Source organism: Cucumis sativus, chromosome 7 (genome assembly GCF_000004075.3).
Source record: "Cucumis sativus cultivar 9930 chromosome 7, Cucumber_9930_V3, whole genome shotgun sequence".
NCBI lineage: Eukaryota > Viridiplantae > Streptophyta > Magnoliopsida > Cucurbitales > Cucurbitaceae > Cucumis > Cucumis sativus.
In genome coordinates this window covers 21175849-21198686 of record NC_026661.2, presented here as the reverse complement: position 1 = coordinate 21198686, position 22838 = coordinate 21175849, and the positions used below count along the sequence as shown (strand labels likewise).

Genomic DNA, 22838 nt, shown 5'->3' with positions numbered 1-22838 from the left:
TACAACAACACATTTTTAATTTATTTTTCTTAGCTACTATATTCCAAACATGGTTACAAATACACTTATTTAAAAAAAAAAAGTTCATATCCACCCAAATAAATCATTTTAAATTAAACATAAATTAGAAATATCACTTTAAACACTAAAAACACTCAAAAATGTTTTTTAAAGATCACAATTTATAGATAATAGATCAATATAAATTACTACCACGATCTATACAATTCACTATATGTGATAAGTCACTATAAATTACTACCGTAGTCCACACGTTTTATGTTTTATAAATAATTTAGCCTATTTTATAGTATTTGAAATTAACTGATTGTTTTTAAAAGAAAATGTTTATTTTTTTTATTGTAGTTTTTTTAATATATATATATATATAGTAAAATAGTTACTATTATTATTATTTTTGAAACAACACCAAATTTAGAACTAATTTCTTGAAAAATGGAGGATACACGCTTAGGGTGTAGATATGCGTTTTGGTGAGTGCGAGCGAGAAGGTGCTTCGATTTCCTCTCGGCTTTACTTTTGTTTCGTTTCCCGCGCCCTCAAAACCGCCAAGTGAGACTGAGAGGGCGACTTGATTCAACAATCATCGCCCTATCGTCACCGGCACCGGACTCTCTCACTAAGCTTCGTCCATCAAAGAAGAACAACACCCTCTTCCCGAATTCCATTCTCTTCTCTTCTCTTCTCTCAGTTGCTTCTCAGTCATCCACCGCCATGGATTCCCTTCTTATCTATACTCATTCCCGTCTCCTTCCAATTTGATCATATCAATCCCACTTTCAGACCTTCTCCCCGGTCAATGACTTCGATGGCTTCCACCAAGACACAACTATTGGCCCGCTGGCGAGCCATCGAGGAAGAAGACGACACCGGCCATGGCACAATACAACCTCATCGTTTTCAACAGCTTAAAGAGGAATGGTATGTCTTTTGTTTCTCATCCATCCCCTCTACTCTGCATTTCTTCCCTGATTCCCATTTCAGTGAATTTATTTCATGCTATTATAGTTACTTTAGATGTTGCTTGAAGAGGAATGTGACTATCACATCAATATTTTTGCGGCATCATTAGTATTTAGTTTCAGCAATGCAAAATCGCTACTCTCTGTGTTTTTACAAGTGAAAACTGATTAATATCACTTCAAGTTAAGTAGCTCAAATTTGCTATGTGTTCTATCAGGTTTGCAGACGCCTTCACTTATTTGATTAGTTTGCCCCAAGAAAGTCACATTTGGTGTGGATCATGGGATATCATGGGGCCTCTTCTGGAAACATTTTACAATTATTTCAAAGATGAAAGCGACGACTCTCCTCTCAGACGCCTATGGAAGAGGATCTCAATGGAAATGAATCAATGTATTCAGTGCGTATGCCAGCATCACCAAGCCAAAGATATGTATAGTTCCGAGTACGAGATGAGTTCCATTGGACCCCTTCTTGATGTATTGAGAAGACTTGACGAGGAAAGGGTCACTCAGTACTTGAGAAATATCAATCACAGAATATCACAGGGTGAATATGATGCTGCACAGGATAATTCTGAAGTTGTCAGTGTCGTATACGAGGTCAATTTCCGGCCCCAGCTTCTCCCTCCACTGCCTAACTTTATTAGCACACATTTGAGTGATGAGTTCTACTTCCAATATTTTTCTAGTTACTGCTGACTTGATTGATAACTTCAAATGGCGATACATTTTTTTTTTGGGAGAAATATTAGAATTTATAGATTGGTGAAGAGGAGGAGGTCTGTGAGGTAGCTAAATTTAATGTGTGCGGTATCCAACTTCACTGTAATGATGATTTTTTTTTTAACTTTTGGATTGGAGAGCTTTTCTGTAACTTGTTTGGACTCCTTTTTTGTTTGCCTTTCTATGCCTTTATATATTCTTTTCATTTTTACCAATCTTTTTTCTAAAAGCAACGCTGATGCACGGTGGCTATTGTGGTTGACAAAACGAAAAAAAAGGATGGCTTCATGGAAAAACAACTACTTCTCCTAAGCTAGGAGACATGATTTGATTAAGTTGGTTTTAAGTGCATCCCCACTTACCATTTCTCTGTTTAGAGCCCCTATTAATGTTGTAAGGACATAGAAAAACTCATGCGCAACTTTATTTGCATTTGGTTAGGTGGGATGTTGTTGGGATGGCTTTGGTGGTTACCCTTGAGCCTAATACCCTTAGCATAAGGCTAATGCTAGCAAGTACGGGTCTCACCCTTTCAAGTGGTTGTTGGTCGTGGTTAAAGGCACCAACTGGAATCCATGGAAGGATATCTCTAACAAGATTCCCTCATTTTCCCCTTTATTCAGTTGTTGTGTGGTTGGAGAGGGTAAAAATAAGTGTAATCATAATGGGTAGCAATTGTAAGAATAATAATTAAGTATATAGCGGCATTTTAAAAATATTACAAATATAGCAAAGTCTCTCATGGTTTATCAGTCTATTTGTAACATGGTTTATTAGTGATATACTTCTATCATTGATAGATTTTGCTATATTTGCAATTTTTTAAAAATGTTGTTATATACTTAATTATTTTGAATCTAATTGCTATATGGGTGGGCGCTGGTCCTCTTTTCTCCATGTTCTTCCTTGTTTCATTTTTTTGGAACAAGAAACAATTTTCATTGATGTAATGAAAATGATTAAATGTTTAGGAGATTCACACTCTCACAATTTGTTGTTGTTGGGGGAGGTTAACATAAGGCGCGGGAGAAGAGATTTGTGTGTCTGGGATCCCGACCCTCCGAGCAGTTTCTCTTGTAAATCTGATTTTTTTATGTTTGCTGGATTATCCCTTTATTGTGTCCGTTTTTTCAGCCTTTGGAGGATTAAGATTCCTAGGAAATGGGATTATTTATTTGGCAAGTTTTACACAGATGTGTGAACATCTTATGGCTGAAAAAGTGTGTGTTGATAACAAGCTTTGCCTGATGCAGATCGGTGCTTTGCCTGATGCTGAGAAAGCTAAGGCCAAGTACTGATATGCTTCTCGAGAAAACTGTCAAAATCGGTTCTTTTACTGATGCTGAGAAAGCTAAGTACAATAGCACCATTTGCCCTGATAGAGGAACCATCATTACATTTCTCAAGAGGAACTGTTGATTGTTTATGGTAATGAAGGTGCGAAGTATTAATATAATTAGATTATTATTAGGAGATATTATTCTGGAGATATTATTTGATATTATTTCCTTAAGTGTATTTCTCTATGGTTATATATAGGCTTGTATCTCTATTAAGTAATTAATGAAATATAGATTAATTCCATAAAATCAACATGGTATCAGAGCTCTAGGGTTTTCGCCTTATTGAATTCTAGCCTCCACATCCCGTTTGATCTCTGCCTCCGTTGATCATTCATCAACGGAGGCAGAATCATCTCTCATTAGCCATCAACGGAGGCAAAATCATCTCCCATTAGCCGAAGCCACCCCTTAGATCTGCAAATCTGCCGTTGTCGTTGCACCTTCCCTTTGCCACTCATTGCTGTTCAAATCTGCCACTATCCAAACCCCAGAAACCCCATTAGTTTTTCACTAGCGTCCGCGGCGGCCATCTCCTTCATAGTTCTTCGTCCGACCTCTTGTTTTTCTGTTAGCCAAGCAGCCGATTGAACCTCTGCCAGTTGAAGCCGAACGCCTCTGCCAGTTGAAGCCGAACGCCCAGCCGAAGAGTTTCGGTTTTGTCCATCGTCCAAGAAGCTCCGCTCGCCGCTGCGTTTCGTTGCCGTTGCTCCATCTCCTTACGCTGTCCCAACAAAACCATGAAACCCCATGTCCTCAGATCCTCGCGTCTGCCTTCAATCTGTTCCAGATCTGTCTAATTTTGTTCAGACCCATCCTTCATGTCTGCCTTCAAAGTTTAGATCGAAGCCCAGATCCAACGACGCCTCGTTTCTGTTTTTGTTCAGATCCGCTAAGCCTCTCTGCTCCATTCAGTTCAGTTTCCGTTCTGTTCGCCCCAGATTTCCCGTTTAATCTGATTCTGACTTGCTCTAGTTTAGTTCGTTCGGTTCCATTCCGATCCGACAAAACACATCTGTCCAATCCCGACCCTGTTTTCATCCAGCTTTGATTCTACTTTGCTTCAGTTTTGCTCTTTCATTTTGCCCCTCGAAGTTCTTGTTTCGTTCTTCCTAGGTTATGTTATAGATCTCTATACGAGGATCTATGTTTCTATCCCAGAAGTTCTTCGTTTCGCTCTTCGTGGGTTTGTTTTAGCCTAGAAGTTCTTTGTGTGTTTCTTCTTCGGGTTTTTTATTCTATTCTAGATATATTGTTTCTTTTCTTAGTTCTTAGCAAACTCAAGTTTGTGATTTCAACCTTGAGTTTGAGGGAGGGTATTAATATAATTAGATTATTCTTAGGAGATATTATTCTTAGGAGATATTATTCTTAGGAGATATTATTCTGGAGATATTATTTGATATTATTTCCTTAAGTGTATTTCTCTATGGTTATATATAGGCTTGTATCTCTATTAAGTAATTAATGAAATATAGATTAATTCCATAAAATCAACACGAAGCTTGTGAAGGCCTTCTGTAACATTCTGGGTATTGATATTGTGAATGTTGGGAGGTTGAACCTTTTGAAGCTGGCTCCTGGAGGTCATCTTGGAAGATTTGTTATCTGGACCAAAACTGCTTTTGAAAATCTTGATTCCATTTATGGATCGTTTGAAAAGTTCTATGAGAAAAAGAAGGGTTACGTTCTTCCAAGGGCGAAAATGGTCACTGCTGATTTGGCTAGGATCATCAATTATGACGAGGTTCACTCTTAACAGCACATCAAGAAGGATGTGAAGAGACCTTCATTGAAGAACCTACTCAAGAGCCTTAGCTCCATGTTGAAGCTTAATCCATATGCTAAGACTACAGGAGAATGTCTTTACTGGCTGAGGCACAATGTGAGAGTAAAGAAGGAAAAGCTTGACAAGAGGAGCATTATCCCGAAGGAGGAGGCTGCAACAGTAGAGGCAGCTGGCAAAGCATGGTACTAGACAATGATTTCAGATAGCGATTACACCAAGTTCAATTAACTTCTCCATGTGGCTTGGTGTCTCTCAATGATTTTCCTTCTTTTTCTTTGACATTTTCATAGCCTGAGTCTGTTAATTAATTTTTTTTATGCTGTTGTTGCTTTTTCTGTTTTGCACCATGGAGGAAAGTAGGTTGAGGAATAGTTCATACTATACCTAATGGGATCATGAGTGCTTCCTCCAAAAAAGTGTAGCTAAAGCCATACTCGCTGAAATTTGGGAGGAAGGGTCAGTTTTTTATGGTGTGCAGGGTGGGTGCAATTCTTTGGGTCTTATGGGGTGAGCGGAATAGGAGAGTGTTCAGGAATTTGGAGAGGGAGCCTTTGGATGTTTTGTCCCTCCTTTGTTTTCATGTTTCTCTTTGGGCTTCAATTTTGAAGGACTTTTGTAATTATCCTATAGACACCTTATTACATAGTTGGAATCTCTTCTTGTAGTGGAATCTTCCATCTTTTTGTGGGCTTGGTTTTTTGTATGGTAGTACATTCTTTAATTTTTTTCTCAATGAAATGTTGTTTGCATAAAAAAAATTTGGTTTGAGAGAAATCAATGGTCTTCCATGATAAATTTCAGTAGTGGTTCAATTGGTTTGAAGTTCCAAGGACCAATGCCTCACCTAGGTGTTCTCTTTCTCAATTTTTTGCTAAAATTTCTATTCAAGATATTTTTCTGAATTGGAGTGCTTTTATTTTCTCAGTCTAGGCATTTAATTATCTTGTACTTGTTTTTTGTTTCACGTGACATTGCATTTTGAGCAATAACCTTTTTCATTATATCATTGAAAAGCGTCGTTTTCTTAAAAAAAAAAAAAAACAATCAAATTAGAAAAATCGTTAAAAGATAAATTGCCACGGTTTTTTTGTAGGTTTTGTTTTCTGTACGCCCTTATATTCTTTTATTTTTTTTCTCAATGAAAGTAAAGAAAGAAGAAAAAGGACCACCATTCACTTTCTAAGGTTTCTTTGCAATAATGTTTGCTGTATAATGCTTCTTGTTGAGATATCTAAGGAACTCTTTAATTATCGTTGTTTTTGTTGTTGTTGTTGTTGGTGGTTTTTTTTTTTGGTATAAAAAAAAATATAGTATACATAGATTCATGCTGTTGTCATCACTTCACATTGTAATGTTTGCAAAGTTGCAAACGCCTTTCCTTTCCACAATATGATGTTGTGTCCGCATGTGTAGTGATTGCACAAGTTCTGTCTTACAACAGGTTCTAATGTTTCCTGTTCTTCTGGATGATCAATCGCTGTTCACTGAATTTGGAAAGTTCATCGAATCTGTAGATGAAATTCATGAACTTGCTTTGGATGGACAGCAGCAGTTTCCGGTACTAAAGAGGAATACCTAATTATTCTGTCCTATTATTTTTTTTTTTGAACAAGAACTATTCTCTTTATGATTCTTATATGGTGCATGTCTGTCAGGGTGCTTATGCCCTTTTCTTTTTCAATAGAAGAGTGCGTTCGGTAGGTCATCGCTTAGCTGCTTCAATGGGAAAACTAAGGTACTTTTCGACAAGAATTAGTCATCTGTCTGTTTTACTGTGAAATTTATTACCAGTCCTATCATTCTGTTGATGATAACTATGGACATTCTGTAAAATAGCACTTTTTGTTGTTTATCTTCTTCTTCTCCATACAATGAATCAAATGAAGCATTAGATACCTGTGTTAGTAGTATTGGGTCACAACCATTGGACTTGATTTCAAAAGAAATTGACTCAATTTTAGGCTTGAGAGAAGGGATGTTTGTTTTTGTAGTCCGAATCCTTTAGAGTGTTCTCTAGCAAGTTCTTTAGCTTTGTTGGATTCCCTTGAGGTCGAGTCTGATTTTGGGGGATGGAATATGGTGTACCATCACACTCTTTTATTGTAAACTAACTAAGAGTTAGTTAGTTAGACAGTTGGTAATAAGTTTGTTTGTTATTTTGATTTGTTAGTGTTCCTTTTACAAACTTATAGTTGTAATAACTTTTTTCCTATAAATAAAGTTCATCTCCCCTCATTGTAAGGTAAAGTTTGTTTTTCGTTCAAGTCAAATTAGACTTTGGTATTACACCAGGAACCAAGTATCTTTAACCTTATTTCACATCTCAATTTCTACTTTCCACTCGGCAGCTATCAATTTTTTGTAACATGTGGAATCTTGTGTCCAAACTTGAAGTATCCAAGCATGTTATCCTTTGTTTCTTAGCCAAGATGAAGGAATCAACTTTATGGATATGTTATTTTGGTTGTAGGATGGCGACAGATTTGGAACCTTTGCAGCCTTTGCTTAAGAAATTTATAACTTTTCTGGAAACAGAAGCTCTGCCATCTACTTCTCTGATGCCAAGGCCAAGAGTACAGCTAGACCGTTTATCTGTATGGCTTGGGATTAAGTCATTGTAGGAAGTGGTTGCTAAACCTTTGATATAATTATGATATCTTTCTCTCTTTTGCTTCTCATATACTATGTTTTTTCTGAAGGCTTGGATTCTTGGAGCCTCCTGCGTTTGAAGAAGGGATATTGGAGCGTTATCCCATTTTTCTTGACATCGTACTTAATCATATAAGCAGCGATTCACTTGAATTCTCTCATGCAGTTACATGCTTAAGACTACTCTTTGAGATGCTTGGTCAGTGAGCCACTTTCTGCCGTTTTCATGTGTGCGTGAGTTTTCAGTAAATGGTACAGGTTTTAACAGTTCTTTTTTTCTTTGTAATTTTGTTTTTTTTTCTTAATAAATGTCCTTTTAAGGCTGTGAGCTTTGGTTGAGGTCTACATTATCTCCTAGCGTGATGCGTAACACTTTATTGGGTCAGTGCTTCCACACTCGAAATGAGAAAAGTCATAAAGACATTTTTGATCTTTTTCTGCCGTTTTTGCGGGCAAGTATTTGGGGCCTTTGGCTAAGTTTATTTAATTTATTATCTACTTTTTGTTGCTGCTGATATATCGTTTTCCTTTTTTTTTTTAATTTTGTTTATTCTCACTACTGAACTTAAATGTGGTATGCCTCCAGTCTCTCGAGGCTTTGCAAGATGGGGAACATGAAAAGCAACGTAGGCATTTCCTTTATTTCCTTCTTCATCAAGTGCCAGTTAGCAGTAATTTTAGTGTCCTAACCAGGCAAAAGGCTTGTCAGGTTGTTTTTTCTACCCCATGGATGGTCATACTAATTAATTTCATTTTTCAACAATTAAGAATTGTGTCACACACGCAAATTTAATATATGTAGTGTTTTCTGGTTGTATGTATGTGTAATATGTATTTATGCATGTAAATTTATTGGTAGACTTTATTTTCAGATAGCTCTTCAAATTGTTCACCGAGGATATAAGATGAATCCGCCATGCCCTCCTTTCGAGTGTGCACATATGTGGTGAGTTAGCCTAGACTTCGATTTAAAACGTGTACTATGTATTTTTTTTCTACCATTCAACCTGAACTATCTGATGTATGCATTCCCTGCTTTTAAAAAGAAACTCCATGTAAATTCATGCATTTGGGTGATAAGCCCACACTTAAGTTTCTGCATGCAAGGCAGAGGAAGATGTGTGAAGATAGGAAGAAATTGGGAAATGAACAAAATATGGGGAAAATGTAGCTACGACAACTACAGGCACAATGATGGGACCATGAAGTTAGTTTGGAAGTACGATTGGAAATAGGAATGGAGAGAATTTTCAATGGTTGACTATTTGGAACATAGAGATATTTGAACGTGTTGCAAAATTACACAAAGTACATGATCCTCTGGAGAAAACCTGTGACAATTACAGGAAGAAGGCAGATCAACTCAGATGCTGTCAAGTATTTGAAGTTGGATATCTAGTCATGGTTCATCTATGCAAAAATTGACTTCCAACAGGAACTCATACCGAGCTTCACATGAGGAAGATTGAAACATCTTTTGGAGGCTATAGGTTTTGCTTTTACTCATCTTTGCAGAGGAAGCTTCCACCTTTATGCTTGTCTCGCTTTTCATGGTTATTTTGAAGACCTTCATTGCCTTTTTATCGAGTGCAGTGTTGGTTGCCCATTTTTCACTTCCATTGGGTGTTTGATATCTTGATTAAGATCAACTGTACATTTTAGAAGCTTATCCTTTGTTGTTTTGATCTCGTGGAGTTGTAAATTACCTTGCAGAGTTTTGTTTTAGAAGATTTCTTTGAGCCTTTCTAGATTAGTCTCATCCTTGGTTTTTTAGTTGAGAGATTGCTTGAGTTTCGTCCTCTTTTGTTTTAATTGGATTGTTTTAGTTTCTGCATAGATCTTATGCTTTGTTGTAAAAGGGTTTTTCCTCTTATTTTTATATATTTGTATCTTCAAAGTTCAACATTGGTTTCTTTTCATTATTATTATTATTTTTAAAAATTGATGGAGGTACTAGGTAAAAGAAAATCTCATGATTCCTTTTATGGGTTAGAAAAGAATTTGAGATTATGTAAGTCAATGAGGATCTCATAGTCTCTAGGGTAAATGATACTAATGCTCAAATTACAAAAAAGGATACTAAACATAAAGCTATCAAAATCTTGCCAGAACAAGAAGAGAAAATCAAAACTAGACTAAGATAACACTAAAGAGAGTGACTTGACACGAAATGAAACTTCTTCTAGGACACCTTGAATTTTGAAGAAACCAAAAACCAGGTTCTATCAACCATTCTTTAACCCTCTTCCAAACAACGAGATCAAAACCTTAACAAAAGATCTTGGAGGTGATCTTTGTCAATCTTTGGAAAATCATTTTGAAGTCAGCATTAGTATAAATCCCTTTGTGAGAGAAAAAGCTTAAGTGGAAATTGGTGAAAGAGGAGTTGGTTTGCATATTGATGGTTATTAAACCACCAATTCACACAAAAGCTTAAGCTAGTGGTTGAAGGCAAATTTAATTATATATCACTAAAACTCCTACTCACTTGTGGGCTTGAAATATTTGAAACGCCCAACAAGTGGGAATCAATTTTAATTGGGAAGAAAATGACAATGCATGGGCTTGAACACAGGACCTCCCTAGACCACCTACTCTGATACCATATTAAACTACTAATTCACCCAAAAGCTTAAGTTAGTGGTTGAAGGCAAATTTAATTATGTATCACTGACAATGGTAAATGGAAAACCATAGGAGATCATCACTTGAAGATTGAGAATTGGTCCGGAAATAAACACTCATTACTCTTAAGTACTGTTATATTTTTGTTTCCTTTTAGTTTGCTTTATGACTCTGTGTTGTTGCCTATGCTTCTTTTTTTAGTTCTTTTCGTTATTCCTTGTATCCTCGAGCATTAGTTTATTTTCATTTTCTTAACCAAAAGTTTCTTATCCTTTCTAAAAAAGCAGACACTCATTACCTGAATTAATTGTTTAGTTCTTTTGTATGTGTGTATGCATGTCCACTCACTTGATTCCTTTCCAAATTTACTTTCTTAAATAATTTGAATTTGATCTTTGAAAATCTGAGTGATGTGTGTAAGGTTGTGGACACAGTGCTTAGTTTGGACAAATTATGAAGAGGCACCTGAACTGTACAAGTTTCAAATCCTGGTCAGCATTGATGATCCGAGTAGGCTGACACATAATTAGTAGGGAAATTAATTGATAATTGTTATAATGTTTAGCTACATAAGTGAGTGGCTTCTAACAAGTTATAAATATTTGCCACTTTGTGGTTACTGAATTGAATAGCGGAGGACAAAGAAATTACGTGACTACAGATTTGTTAGATCACTATTTAGTCGATTGTCAATGTAATTCTTTACGTCACTATAAGATTTTGTTGCTCATGTGTTGTCATTTTTTTTGTTGACCAGGGGCCCTGCTCTTGTGTCATCACTGAAGGATTCTTCTCTTCACAGCTCACTGAGGCAACCTGCATTTGAGCTTATACAATCTATTATAGTATCAGATGCTGCTGCATTGATTCATTCAATGCTGGATAGTTGTATAGTACCTCTCTCCAATGAAAGTAACGTTAATTATAACTTCGATATTGCTGAAGATGAAAACACACTTATTTTTGCTCCCAATGAAATGGATGATAATTGTTGGGGTGAGTTCAGTCTGCAGAGCAATATAATTTCAACAGAATTTAAACAGTGGATGTGCGTACCGATGTTATGGATTGATGTTCTGGTTGATATTGATCCCTTCGTTCTGCCAATATCTTTTTCGAAAGCCGTCTTCTGGGCTCGATCACGTTTTTCTATGGTGGAATCTGAAACCACTGCTGAATCTGAACTTCCACTGAGAACTTGGATATCATCATCTTCTTTTGAAATTTCCAGTTCACTGGGATGGAAGGTGCCAACTGGTTCTGATGATGGTGGGGATGGGAAAGAGCCAAAAAACTCACTAAAAGTGTGCACGATGTTCCTTCCTTTAATAAAAACATTTACAAGGTTTTTGCATTCATCTTCACGTAAAATTTATTTGATCAGTTGAGAATTACCTTTCAGAATTATTTTTATGCTGCAAAGCTAAGTACATTGTGCTTTATCTAGTTGGTGACAGGCTCTATGATACTTGGTTCACTTCAGTCTATGCCTCTTTCAGGTTGACTGCCCATTTCTTAGTTCTCATGGGGCAAGGAGAGCTGAGGAAGCAGTGGACTTGGGAGCCGAGAATGGGGGAAAGTCTGATCCTTTCGCTTTTTGATTCTAGTGATGTAATGCAATGCCTTTTTCTTTTCTTTCCTTTTTTAAATGATTTTCAGTCGCCTGTTTTATCCTTTCAGTCTTCTGTTTTATCCTTTTCCTTCTCATTTTTATTCTTATTCCAAAAATGCACATATATGAATATATTTTTTTTATTCAGAAAGTAAGGCAGTTTGGAAAGCATGTCTTAGAACAAATTTCAGACACAAAGGGTCTTTCTTGTGGATTGGAGTTTCTTTGTTCTTCTGAGCACTCATTATCTGCCGTCTTTCTGGGAATGAGACATGCTCTGAAACTGGTAATCAAAACTCTAATCTGAGCTAGGTTATTATTCATCTGTATTATTTAATTTATATCTAACTGTATTCTTTCTGGTTGATAGTTATATTTGCATCTATATATCTTGTTGGAGTTTCTTATTAGCTATGTATCCAAATTCGTTGTTCAAATTTTGCCAATTGTGTTAGTATTATCTCTCCAACATGCATGTGTACTTATGACACAAAAGCTTCTGGTGACGACACAAAAGCTTAAGCTGGCGATGAAGGTAAATTTAGTTTTATATGAGTACTCTAACACTCTCCACATTTGTGGACTTTAAATTTGTAGAAGATCCAATAAGTGGAAATCAATACAAATTGGAGAGGAAATAACATTGTAGGAGCTTGAACACATGACCTTTTGCTCTGATACCATGTCAAATCATTGATGGACCCAAGAGATTAAGCTTATGAGTTTGGTAAATTTAATTAGATCAACACTTCAACGATGCCATACTTTATTTTCTTGGGGGAAAATGATACAACATGTTTTTGAAGGGAATGGTGAAAATAGACTTGTGTTCAATAATACAAGGATATAGAAGACAAAGACACTTTTCATTATGGGATGATGCACAATATTTTCGAGAAGGACATATGGAAGCAAGATAAATCACCTTTTTTTTTTTTTATGAGAACAACAACTTTCATTGATGAAAAGTATGTTTCCTTAAAAAAAAACAACTTTCATTGAAAAAATTGAAAGAATACATGGGCCTACTAAAAACTAAGCCCACAGGAGGGGACTCCCTTTACAAGAAGAGACTTTAGGTATACAATACCGTGCCTATATAGTAATTACAGAAATCCTTGGAAATCAAAGCCCAATGGAAAACATGAAAATGACAAGGGACCATAACTCCCTAGAATCCCTTTCAACCCCCCTAAACACTCTGCTATTCCATTCACCCTATATTTGAAGAAGAAACTGGTGGGGTTCTTAAAGCAATTTTGTTCACTTTGTAAAACCCAAAGAATCATGCAGACACTAGCCAAAAGCCGCAAACAACCTTTCTCTTCGAATGGTGGATTGTGGAAGAGCTTTTCGATCAAAGGCCCGACGTCTCTATGATAAACACTTGCCAAACCAAATGTTTGGAAAAGAGAATCCTAGAAACCGCACGCTAAGCCACAACGGCAGAGAATATGGTCCAAATCTTCCTCTGCCTTCCGACAAAGAATACAACGAAAAAGGACCAACCGGTGAGGGAGGGTAGCTTCTTGACAAGCTTGTCCAACGTGCTAACCTGACCATGAAGAACCTGCTAAGTAAAGTCACCTTTCTACGGACCTTAATCCTCCAAAGCATTGAAAAAATCGAACCGCCTAAGGGGGAGAGGTCCACCAAACATTGAAAGAAGGATTTGCATGAGAACCCTCTAAAGAATTGTGGCTCCAAACTGTGGCTCCAAAATTTGACATCTCTTCTCCCGAATCTTAAAGAGTGACCCTTGTAAACTACTTCATTTTCTGCTACCAGTATATGTTGTGTCAGTTTTTTTAATTATTATGAAACCATTTGATAAATTTTCTTTTGTTTGTTTGGTCATAGCTAAATAATTATTGATTACTGATAGTCATATCAAGAATTTCATATGTGATTTGAGTTTTAGGGTTGATCACAGATTCACAATTAAACTGTGAACGTGATGGTGGTGGCCTTTTTTCCTTCCTATTTGTGATTGTTCATATGCAATTTCATTTGTATTGTCTAGGTTCAAATGGATTCTATCCTCATGAAATTTCAGAATCTGCATCATTTGTTCTTCATACTTCGTAAGCTAGTAGAAGGTGATTCACTTCATTCAGCTTTGCCAGAAAATTTATCCAATCATACGGATGTCACAAATACCTCTTCCCAAGGCGGATTTCTTAGACAGCCAGTTTTTGATGCATCAATGCTGAACTTTGGCAAACAATCTTCAAAAGTTAATTCTAAATTACTCCAACAGTTCAGTTGTTTACTATCTAATGCAGCGTGGCCTTCTATTTTGAGGCTATTGGTTGAAGGCAAGGGCTTTCTCGATTACAGTTATTGTCAAGTATGTCCAATGTCCATTCTACACGTTTCAAGACGTAAATGGTTATCTGCTCATTTTATTTGTAGCCTGTAATATTATGAGCTTCATACCTCCTTCAAAGCCAAATATCTTGGTTGTTTTTTGTTCTTCTTCTTGTTCAACTTGTTTTTATTTTTTAAGGAATGCTTTTGGGAATAAGAGGTTTGTTTGCTTGTAAAAAATTAACTGGTTAATTTTCTGTAGATCTGAGAAAATTAAAAGAAACAATACACAAAAAAAGAAACAGAAAATTTCATTTGATGGAGTGAAGAAGTACACAAGTATTAACTTGCCAAGAACGTTAAACAAACAATGCACAAACTAGATTACTTGATTCTGAGCCCATTCATGCGTTAAAAAACTTAACTGCAAAGTGGATAGATAAATAGAGCATTATTTAAAACAAGAAACAACCTCTCATTAATATAAGGGAAATAATTAAAAGTTCCAGGGATACAGGAGGAGCAAATAAGAAAATTTTGAAACAGAAAATACACCTATTTAGAGAACACCGTGAGCAAAAATTTTCATATACCTAACTAAACACACCCTGTCGACAATGACTATTATTGGCTTTTGCTACCATCTAGAGAAACTTGAGAAAACTGTGAAGGGCCTTCCAAATCTGCTGCTATAGCTTCTACGTTGGACTTCTCAGAAAGGACGGAGTAAGCATCATTGAGCTCTTAATTTTATTGGAGAAGAATCTCTAGCTTCCTTTGAAGATATTCTATTATGCAAAGAACCATTCTATGACGAATCAATTCCAGCTACTGAGCTATTTGGTAAAAGAATAAATTGCCAATTGCAAAGATGAGTTTAGATTAGTGCTCTCTTAAAGTGATAATTTCAAGGAGACTATTTAAGAAACGATTATTTTTCTAAATCATCAAGACAAGATGCAAAATTTGATTGATAAATGAAAAGAAGCCAGAATGCTCAAGGAAACGAACTCTTGGAAGAGTGAAAAAAAGACTACAAAATTCTTAATGACAAGTGACTCTAAATTTTGAATAATTCTGGAAATTAACCCATCCTCAGGACTCATTGGAACATACTTCAAATCTGAAAAAAAAAGAAGAAAGAACAAGAAAGAGAGAGGGAGAAAAATAAAAAGGAAAGGAAAGTAAAGAGAGAAAAAGAGAGAAAAAATTGTATCAAACATCCAAGAATTCTAAACTTCTTTTTCCTCTCAGTTTCATGGACGAGGAAATGGATTCAGTAAATTCTACTGACCTCTTTACAAACTTCCTCATGTTGGAAAGATCTTATCTTAATATTTTACTTATCATAGACTGACAGACTTATTTACTGATTGCAAATTTATATTATCATGATACTTTCTTTGTTTACAGATGACTTGTGTCCGCTTACTTGAGATCATCCCCATTGTTTTTGAACGATTTAACCCATCATTAGTTGAATTCTCTGGTACCAAGATGGAAGTGAAAGATGCATGTGGTTTCAATTGGCTTCATGATCTAATGGATTGGGGAAAGTCATCTCTTAAGGTTGTTCTCACTTACTGGAGACGTGCTATAATTTCATTGCTGACCTTCATTAAGGGATCATGTTGTCTTTCTGCTACATCAACAATTGGGGCTATTGAACACCTTATATCGTTAGGTGAGGGTTCTTTCTAGAAACTCCTTTTTTTTCTCACACAGAAATGATGTTTAATACCATTTATCATATTTACACCCAATACTGTCACTAATTTTTTAAGTACACTTTTGTTTAATTTTTCTTCAGATGCTGCTGCGATGGATGAGTTAACTGAGAAGGTAGCACACCTAACGATTTTATTATCCAAGAACGAAAAACACAATATTGTCAAGACCAATTTGGGAACGAATGCTTTAGTGCTTGAAGATTTCCCCTCTGGCCGCAAGCTTTCCACCTCAACATTAGAGTCTCCTGGTGTAGAGGAGGTAGATGTCCCGACGATGGTCAAAAGTCCGGAGGCGAAGAAGGAAAAATTTGGTGAATTGATTGTCCTTTCAGACGATGAATCAAAACCGTATGTTTCACCGACCAGAGCCTTTCTATCCAAATCTGATGTAGGTATAGCTCCCAGTAATGAAAATGATGCCCGAGGTGATTTTGGGAAAAGTAAGATTTTGGTTGTTGAGCCTTCAAATTACACAGTGGATAGAGACCAAGAAATAAATGATCAATGTAGCTCTACGTTTGCACTCAAAGAGCATGCCTCTGGCAATTCAAACACCAGCCCAGCAATGTCATCTGTCTTGAAATCTAAGGACGTGGATGCCAGACCTAAAGAAATGAACTCTGAATGCATTCTAAGTAAAGATGTTGCTCGAAATGGTAGAATTGATTTGAAGGTGCTATCTAATAAAGCAACTGGTTCCAAAAGCAAAAATCAATCTTGTGAAGCTGCAGTTTCTGTAGCAAATTTTGCTGTTTTGAAACAAGTAGTGTCTGATGCTGCTGATGATCCGCTGGAAATTGAACTCAATTCTGTCAGAAACCAGAAAACAAATATTTTAAAACCAATCACCATTGTTCCCAAGCGACGAGTCATCCAACTTAAAACACCTGATGAGAATAGAGCTGTCCATTTACAAAGGCAGATGATTGGTGCAAAAAGATTCAAACCACCAAGGCTTGATGATTGGTATAGATCTATACTGGAATTAGATTATTTTGCCATGATTGGTTTGACATCAGCGAGTGAAGATAAGAGTCATATGGTTAAACATTTAAAAGAGGTTCCTGTATGTTTTCAGTCACCAGAACAGTATGTAGAGATTTTTCGGCCGTTGATTTTGGAGGAGTTTAAAGCTCAGTTACGCAATTCTTTTGTTGAGATGTCTTCTTGGGATGAGATGTATTTGGGCAAGATTTCTGTACTATCGGTGGAGAGAGTTGATGAATTTCATCTTGTTCGTTTTGCCTATGATGACAACAACTCAGTGGCTTCTAAAAACTTTGCCGAAAATGACCTTATTTTGCTAACTAAAGAGCCTCCACAAAAATCTCCACAGGGTGCACATATGGTTGGAAAGGTACTGTATGACACATGGAATTCTTTTTGTTTTTTGAAGTGGAGAGTAATGATAGTATGTGTTATAGCGTCTTAGTGTTACTTGTAGTATTTTGTAGCATTTTAGTGTTTCTTGTATTAGCATTTACCCCGTTAGAATTTGAAATTTAGCATCCTTAAATATAAGGCCCATCTGGTCCAGTACATTAACCAGGGTATGTGGTGGCACATGTGAAAAATTGTGGAAGACAGCGAATTTTGCAGCCGTCTGTAGCGGAAAACTAGGATAGGGTAGTGATGTGAGTTTGCCCAGTGAAAGTGACTGGCATAGGTGAAATACAGAACGTAGTGGCTGTGACATTAGTTTCCTTGCATGGGTAGGATGCCAAGTTGGATTTTTTAGGTTTTGAAAAAGAAGACAAGACAGCCCAAGGCCCATATTGTATTACAATCTCCTTTTCTGAAAACAGATTGATCTTACCAATTTATTCAAATCCAGTTCATCAATTAGACTGTAGCCTCACTTACTTCCAGAGTTTTTATTCCCACAATCCAAGAAATCTAAGAATGCAGACACAGATACGATATGACTCCGACTTGGCATCATGTCATCTTTTAAAAATTTAGAACATGGACACGGTTAGGACACTTTTATTAAAACTTAAATATATAACTCATCCAACTTGAAGGAGCTTGAACCTTCCTTGGGCTTATTGTAGATCTGCTGCCACTACTCAACAGTCAACCCTAAATATTTCTTAGGGTATAATCTAAAGTATTGTGTATGCATTCTAGTTCATTTCTAGAAGCTGAAAAGTAAGATTTGTTCGAAGAACTGTTTGAATGATCCTTGATAGAATATAGAGAAATTGAACCCTGCAATCATTGTTGGAATATCTGCATCTTTTTGTTGACCCCCTCCTCCCCTTCAATGTTAACAAATATTCTAACTTTACCTGTTTGTTTTTTCAGGTGGATAGGCGCGAGAGAGATAATAAAAGAAAAATGAATTTGCTCATAATTAGGTTCTATTTGTTGAGTGGTTCTTCTCGATTACATCAAGCCAGAAAGAACCTAATTGAACGTAGTAAATGGTATGCAAGTCGGATTATGAGCATTACACCTCAATTACGAGAATTTCAGGCACTTTCATCAATAAAGGATATTCCCGTTGTTCCAACGATATTAAATCCCAAAACTTCTTCTATTCCTCATGATGAATCTAAAGTAGTTGATCTAAGTAAACTGTCCCGACCATTGCAACAGATATTGAAGTCATCCTTTAATGTCAGTCAACTACAAGCAATTGACGTTTCCATAGGATCAAGAAATATGAAGAATGACCTGGAATTATCCCTCGTTCAGGGTCCACCAGGTATGTAATATTCAGGATCTGACATTGAGCAGTTATTGTGTTCTCTAATTGTGCTTGTTTTCTGTTAACAGGTACTGGGAAGACAAGAACTATATTAGCCATTGTCAGTGCCTTGCTTGCTTCTGCTTCACAAAGAACTAACCTTGCTGGATCTTCTCTCAATAGAAATTTGAAACAAGACAATTCAAGGCAAAAGATTAGCGAGGCTGTTGCAGTTGCAAGGGCGTGGCAAAATGCAGCATTGGCTAGACAATTGAATGAGGACAAGCAAAGGAATTCAATATCAATAGATAGTACCATGAAAAGAAGGGTCCTTATTTGTGCTCAATCCAATGCAGCGGTTGATGAATTGGTATCCAGAATTTCCAATCTAGGTCTTTATGACGGTGATGGTAAGATGTACAAGCCATATCTTGTCAGAGTTGGAAATGCTAAGACGGTTCATCCAAATTCACTGCCCTTCTATATTGATTCTCTTGTTGATCAGCGGTTGGCTGAAGAGAGAATGAGTTCTAATGATGCGAAGAATGATTTAGGGACAAACTCATCTATGGAACTTCGTAGTAGTCTAGAGAAGTTGGTAGATCGTATTAGATATTATGAAGTCAAATGTGCAAACCTGAGGGATGAAAATCCTGACATCAAAAGTTCTGTGGAAAACAGTGCAGGGGATGATGAAAAGGAGATGTCTTTGAAGGAATTACAATCAAAGCTTCGAAAACTATATGAACAAAAGAAACAAATATATAAAGATATTAGTATAGCACAGGCATTTGAGAAGAAATCTAACGAGGAAGTCAAAGCACTGAAGCACAAATTGCGAAAGTCAATTCTTAGGGAAGCTGAGATAGTGGTAAGTACTTTAAGCGGCTCTGGAGGAGACCTTTATGCAGTGTGTGCTGAATCAATACTAAGTTGCAAGTTTGGAAGTTCATCAGAAAACACTCTATTTGATGCTGTTGTGATTGATGAAGCTGCTCAAGTAAGTTTGTTTCTGTCTAGAATTTAGTCTCTTTTTTTCCTTTTTTTAAATGACAATATAGAATTTAGCTTTAAGTGGACTAGTTAAGCTTGACTCTTTCATACTCTTTTTTAAATGTTTCTTCTTGCTTTAGGCTTTGGAACCTGCTACTCTAATACCTCTTCAGCTTTTAAAATCAAGTGCAATCAGATGCATAATGGTGAGGAGTATTTAATTTACGGTCTTTCCAAATTCCATGTCATTGTTGAGCATCTATATTGAGTCTTCTATTTATCATCGAAGGTTGGAGATCCAAAGCAGCTTCCTGCGACTGTTCTTTCTAATGTTGCAAGTAAGTTTTTGTATGAATGTAGTATGTTTGAGCGATTACAAAGGGCTGGCCATCCAGTTGTCATGCTGACAAGACAGGTAAATTAAATATCGATGTCAATATTTTTGTAAATACAAAAATTTATAAAATCTCTAATAATCAAGTTACTTTAACTTCCAAACTATGTTGTAGATTTCGATTTTGGTGTTAATGTATATCTTCACACTAGAATTTATTGATGATAAAATTTTAATGTTTTATGGGTATTTATTATAAGATTTATCAAAGATATTGATTAATTCCTGATATCGATGTCAAACTCTCTAACTTAAGGATATATCGACGAATATTTTAATATTTAGTTTAAATGGCATGGTTGTTTTCCATCTTCCATATATCACAATTACAATTTATCCTATTTAGTGGTCAATTGGAGGAGTTTTTATTTAGCTTCTTAACGGATTGATAGTGTCTTTCCCACTCTTTTTGTATTATTTCATTAAATCAGTAGAGCAATAGTGTGTTTCACATTGAAAGAAGAAAAAAGATGGCCCCCAAACATGGTCTCCGGCTAGCGACTAATTTGGTTAGACTACAATCTATAAAAGGATTAAATAATTTACCTTGATAAAGAGATTTACAAAGAACAATTTCCATACAACTTTCAAAAGGAGAAAGGTTTTCGTTGAAGATCTGTCTATTCCTTTCACGCTGAAGGTTCCAGAGAAAGGCTCTGCTGAAGGCGAGCCAGAGGGATTTTTTTTTGCCTCTTTAAAAGGATGCCTCCACGAAGGAGGAAAATCCTTTGGTTGAATTTTGATTGGGCTTGCTTTTGGACTACTGATGTCATACTTTCATGAATAGTATGCATTGTCTTTGTTTTTCAATTTTTTGGCTTCAAAATGGATGGTATGGATCTTAATGATTGGAAATTTGAAATGCATTAACTGTCAATTTTCATACCATTCTCAGTATAGGATGCATCCAGAGATCTGTCACTTTCCATCTCAGCATTTTTATGATGGAAAATTACTCAATGGAGATGGGATGTCCGGAAAAAATGCATTGTTTCACAAGACAAAAGGTCTGGGACCATATGTTTTCTTCGACATTGTTGATGGCAAGGAGCTTCGAAGTAAAAGCGGTGGTGCATTTTCACTCTATAATGAGCACGAGGCTGATGCTGCAGTTGAGCTAGTGAAGTTTTTCAAAGAGAGGTAGATGGCTTGCTTATTTAAATTTTGTTTATGTATACTCGGAGAAAGCCTGTTGCTTACTGCTTTAAACATTTGATTTGTTATGTATCACAGCCATCTGACTGAGTTCAACAGAGTAAGAATTGGCATCATAACTCCCTATAAGTGTCAACTGTCACTACTGCGATCCCGTTTCTCCCATTCATTTGGAGCTTCTTTGATAGTTGACATGGAATTTAATACTGTGGATGGTTTCCAAGGTCGTGAGGTTGATATTCTGATTCTGTCAACTGTAAGAGCAGGAGATTCAAGTCCTCATTCTGGAAAGAACTCTAGTAGTATTGGGTTTGTTGCTGATGCTAGACGTATGAATGTTGCTCTGACAAGAGCAAAGTTTTCTCTTTGGGTATTAGGAAATTCAAGGACTTTGCAAGTGAACCCTGACTGGGGAGCTCTTTTGAAGGATGCTAAAGAGAGAAATTTGGTTGTATCAGTAAAAAAGCCATATGACTCAATGTTCAAAACTACTAATCTTAGAAATTCTAATCCACAGACTACGGAGAATAATTCAAAAACACTGAAGCATACTGACAATGTTAGAAAAAGGCACCATTCAAAACGTAGTGGGAAAGAAACTTTTGAAAGTGAAGGGAAAGATACTCCCTCTCAATGTACTAAAACTAACGATATCGATTCCATTCAGGATAACGCCTCTGTTAAAGAGGATGCTATTCCTCCGGTTGCTGGCAGTATCAACCGACCCTCTAAAGCTGCTAAGGGTGCTGTTCACATGGAACACGGAAGAGACTTTGAAAGTAAAAGTGGAAAGAGCGCTGAAAAGAAATTCAACAAGTGCAATACCAGTCGTGGTAAGAGGAAAGTAGAACGTGAAAAGTCGAGTAATTTTGATTATTCTGAACGAGGTAAGGTTGATAATCATGCATCAAAAAGATCAAAAGAGTCGCCCCAGCATGATACATTTTGTACTAATTTGGAATCTTCAGCTCCCTTGGTAGAAGAAAGCTCCAAGGAGGAACGTAACAATAGTGCTGCACCAAGTCGATGTGACACTGAAAAGGAATTGATAGTGAAAAGGAAAAAACAGCGTGAAGCCGTTGATGCCATCCTTTTTTCATCACTAATTCCTTCAAAGAAGTCTGAAATGTCAATGAAACTTACCTCAGACAAAAAGCCACACTCACTTTCAAATGTTCATGGTAGCATGAAACCTCCAAAGGGAAGAAAAGGCTGATGGTGTCTATTCATTTGAGGTTTGGAACATAGCCAATTCAACTATGGCACACTGGTGGTTGAAGATATCATTCTTGCACCTCTTTTTTGGACTGACTTGTAGAATTTTGTCAATATTTTGATCTTTAACAAAAATGAAAATTTTTTGTTCACTCCCACCCCTTGGTTGATTAACTGTAACGAACACTCAAAGGTGCAATGTAATAGATATATATTACAATTTCTAGCACAAGGAAATCTCTCAGTAAATATTTCTTTTATTTTAGTGATTAAAGTATGATATATATTACATTTTCTATGATTTCGAAGGTGCAATCATCGAGGACTAAATTTTATAGTTACTGAAACTTGCATTTATATGCCCTGGTTTGTTTCCAGATGATTTTCTTATATTTTAAAAATAATTTCAAACTTCTTTACTGTCTACTACTACAAATACTTTTTGAAATATTTTTAAAGTTTATTTTAAACGATCTTTGTCAAAAGAGCTAAAATAAAATTGATCTTTTGAGAAATACTTTTTTCTCCCCTTCAGTCCTTAAGTTTTAGAATTTTAATTAGGCATGGTATAACTATGTAACTATCTAAAATAACTATAAGTATGTTTTATCTTAAGCAAACGATC

At 36.2% G+C, this 22838-nt stretch overlaps 1 protein-coding gene across 5 annotated transcripts; it reads left to right on the top strand.

Annotated features, from left to right (window-relative positions):
• Nucleotides 1-451: 451 nt before the first annotated feature.
• Nucleotides 452-22514, top strand: LOC101216410 (helicase SEN1). Of its 5 annotated transcripts, XM_011661275.2 has the most exons (21): nucleotides 461-942; nucleotides 1202-1586; nucleotides 6280-6396; nucleotides 6494-6573; nucleotides 7309-7455; nucleotides 7538-7686; nucleotides 7809-7939; nucleotides 8074-8196; nucleotides 8360-8433; nucleotides 10870-11457; nucleotides 11612-11723; nucleotides 11873-12010; nucleotides 13748-14074; nucleotides 15448-15718; nucleotides 15845-17121; nucleotides 18072-18474; nucleotides 18546-19456; nucleotides 19590-19655; nucleotides 19739-19864; nucleotides 20739-20983; nucleotides 21077-22514. In XM_011661275.2, the coding sequence occupies exons 1-21, from the start codon at nucleotides 821-823 to the stop codon at nucleotides 22212-22214; spliced, it is 6930 nt and encodes a 2309-aa protein (XP_011659577.1). In that variant the 5' UTR covers nucleotides 461-820; the 3' UTR covers nucleotides 22215-22514. The 5 variants fall into 5 exon arrangements, with proteins under 5 accessions (XP_011659581.1, XP_011659577.1, XP_031745144.1 ...); XM_011661279.2 differs by lacking the exon at nucleotides 21077-22514 and having other exon boundaries at nucleotides 452-942; nucleotides 20744-20928; XM_031889284.1 differs by lacking the exon at nucleotides 13748-14074.
• The last annotated feature ends 324 nt before the right edge of the window (nucleotides 22515-22838 follow it).

Coding starts and splice junctions, on each gene's coding strand:
- LOC101216410 (XM_011661275.2), top strand. CDS start 821: ATGACTTCGATGGCTTCCACCAAGACACAACTATTGGCCCGCTGGCGA. Junction 11,724..11,872: donor CGCTTTTTGATTCTAGTGAT/GTAATGCAATGC, acceptor TTTTTTATTCAG/AAAGTAAGGCAGTTTGGAAA. Junction 19,865..20,738: donor TTGTCATGCTGACAAGACAG/GTAAATTAAATA, acceptor TACCATTCTCAG/TATAGGATGCATCCAGAGAT.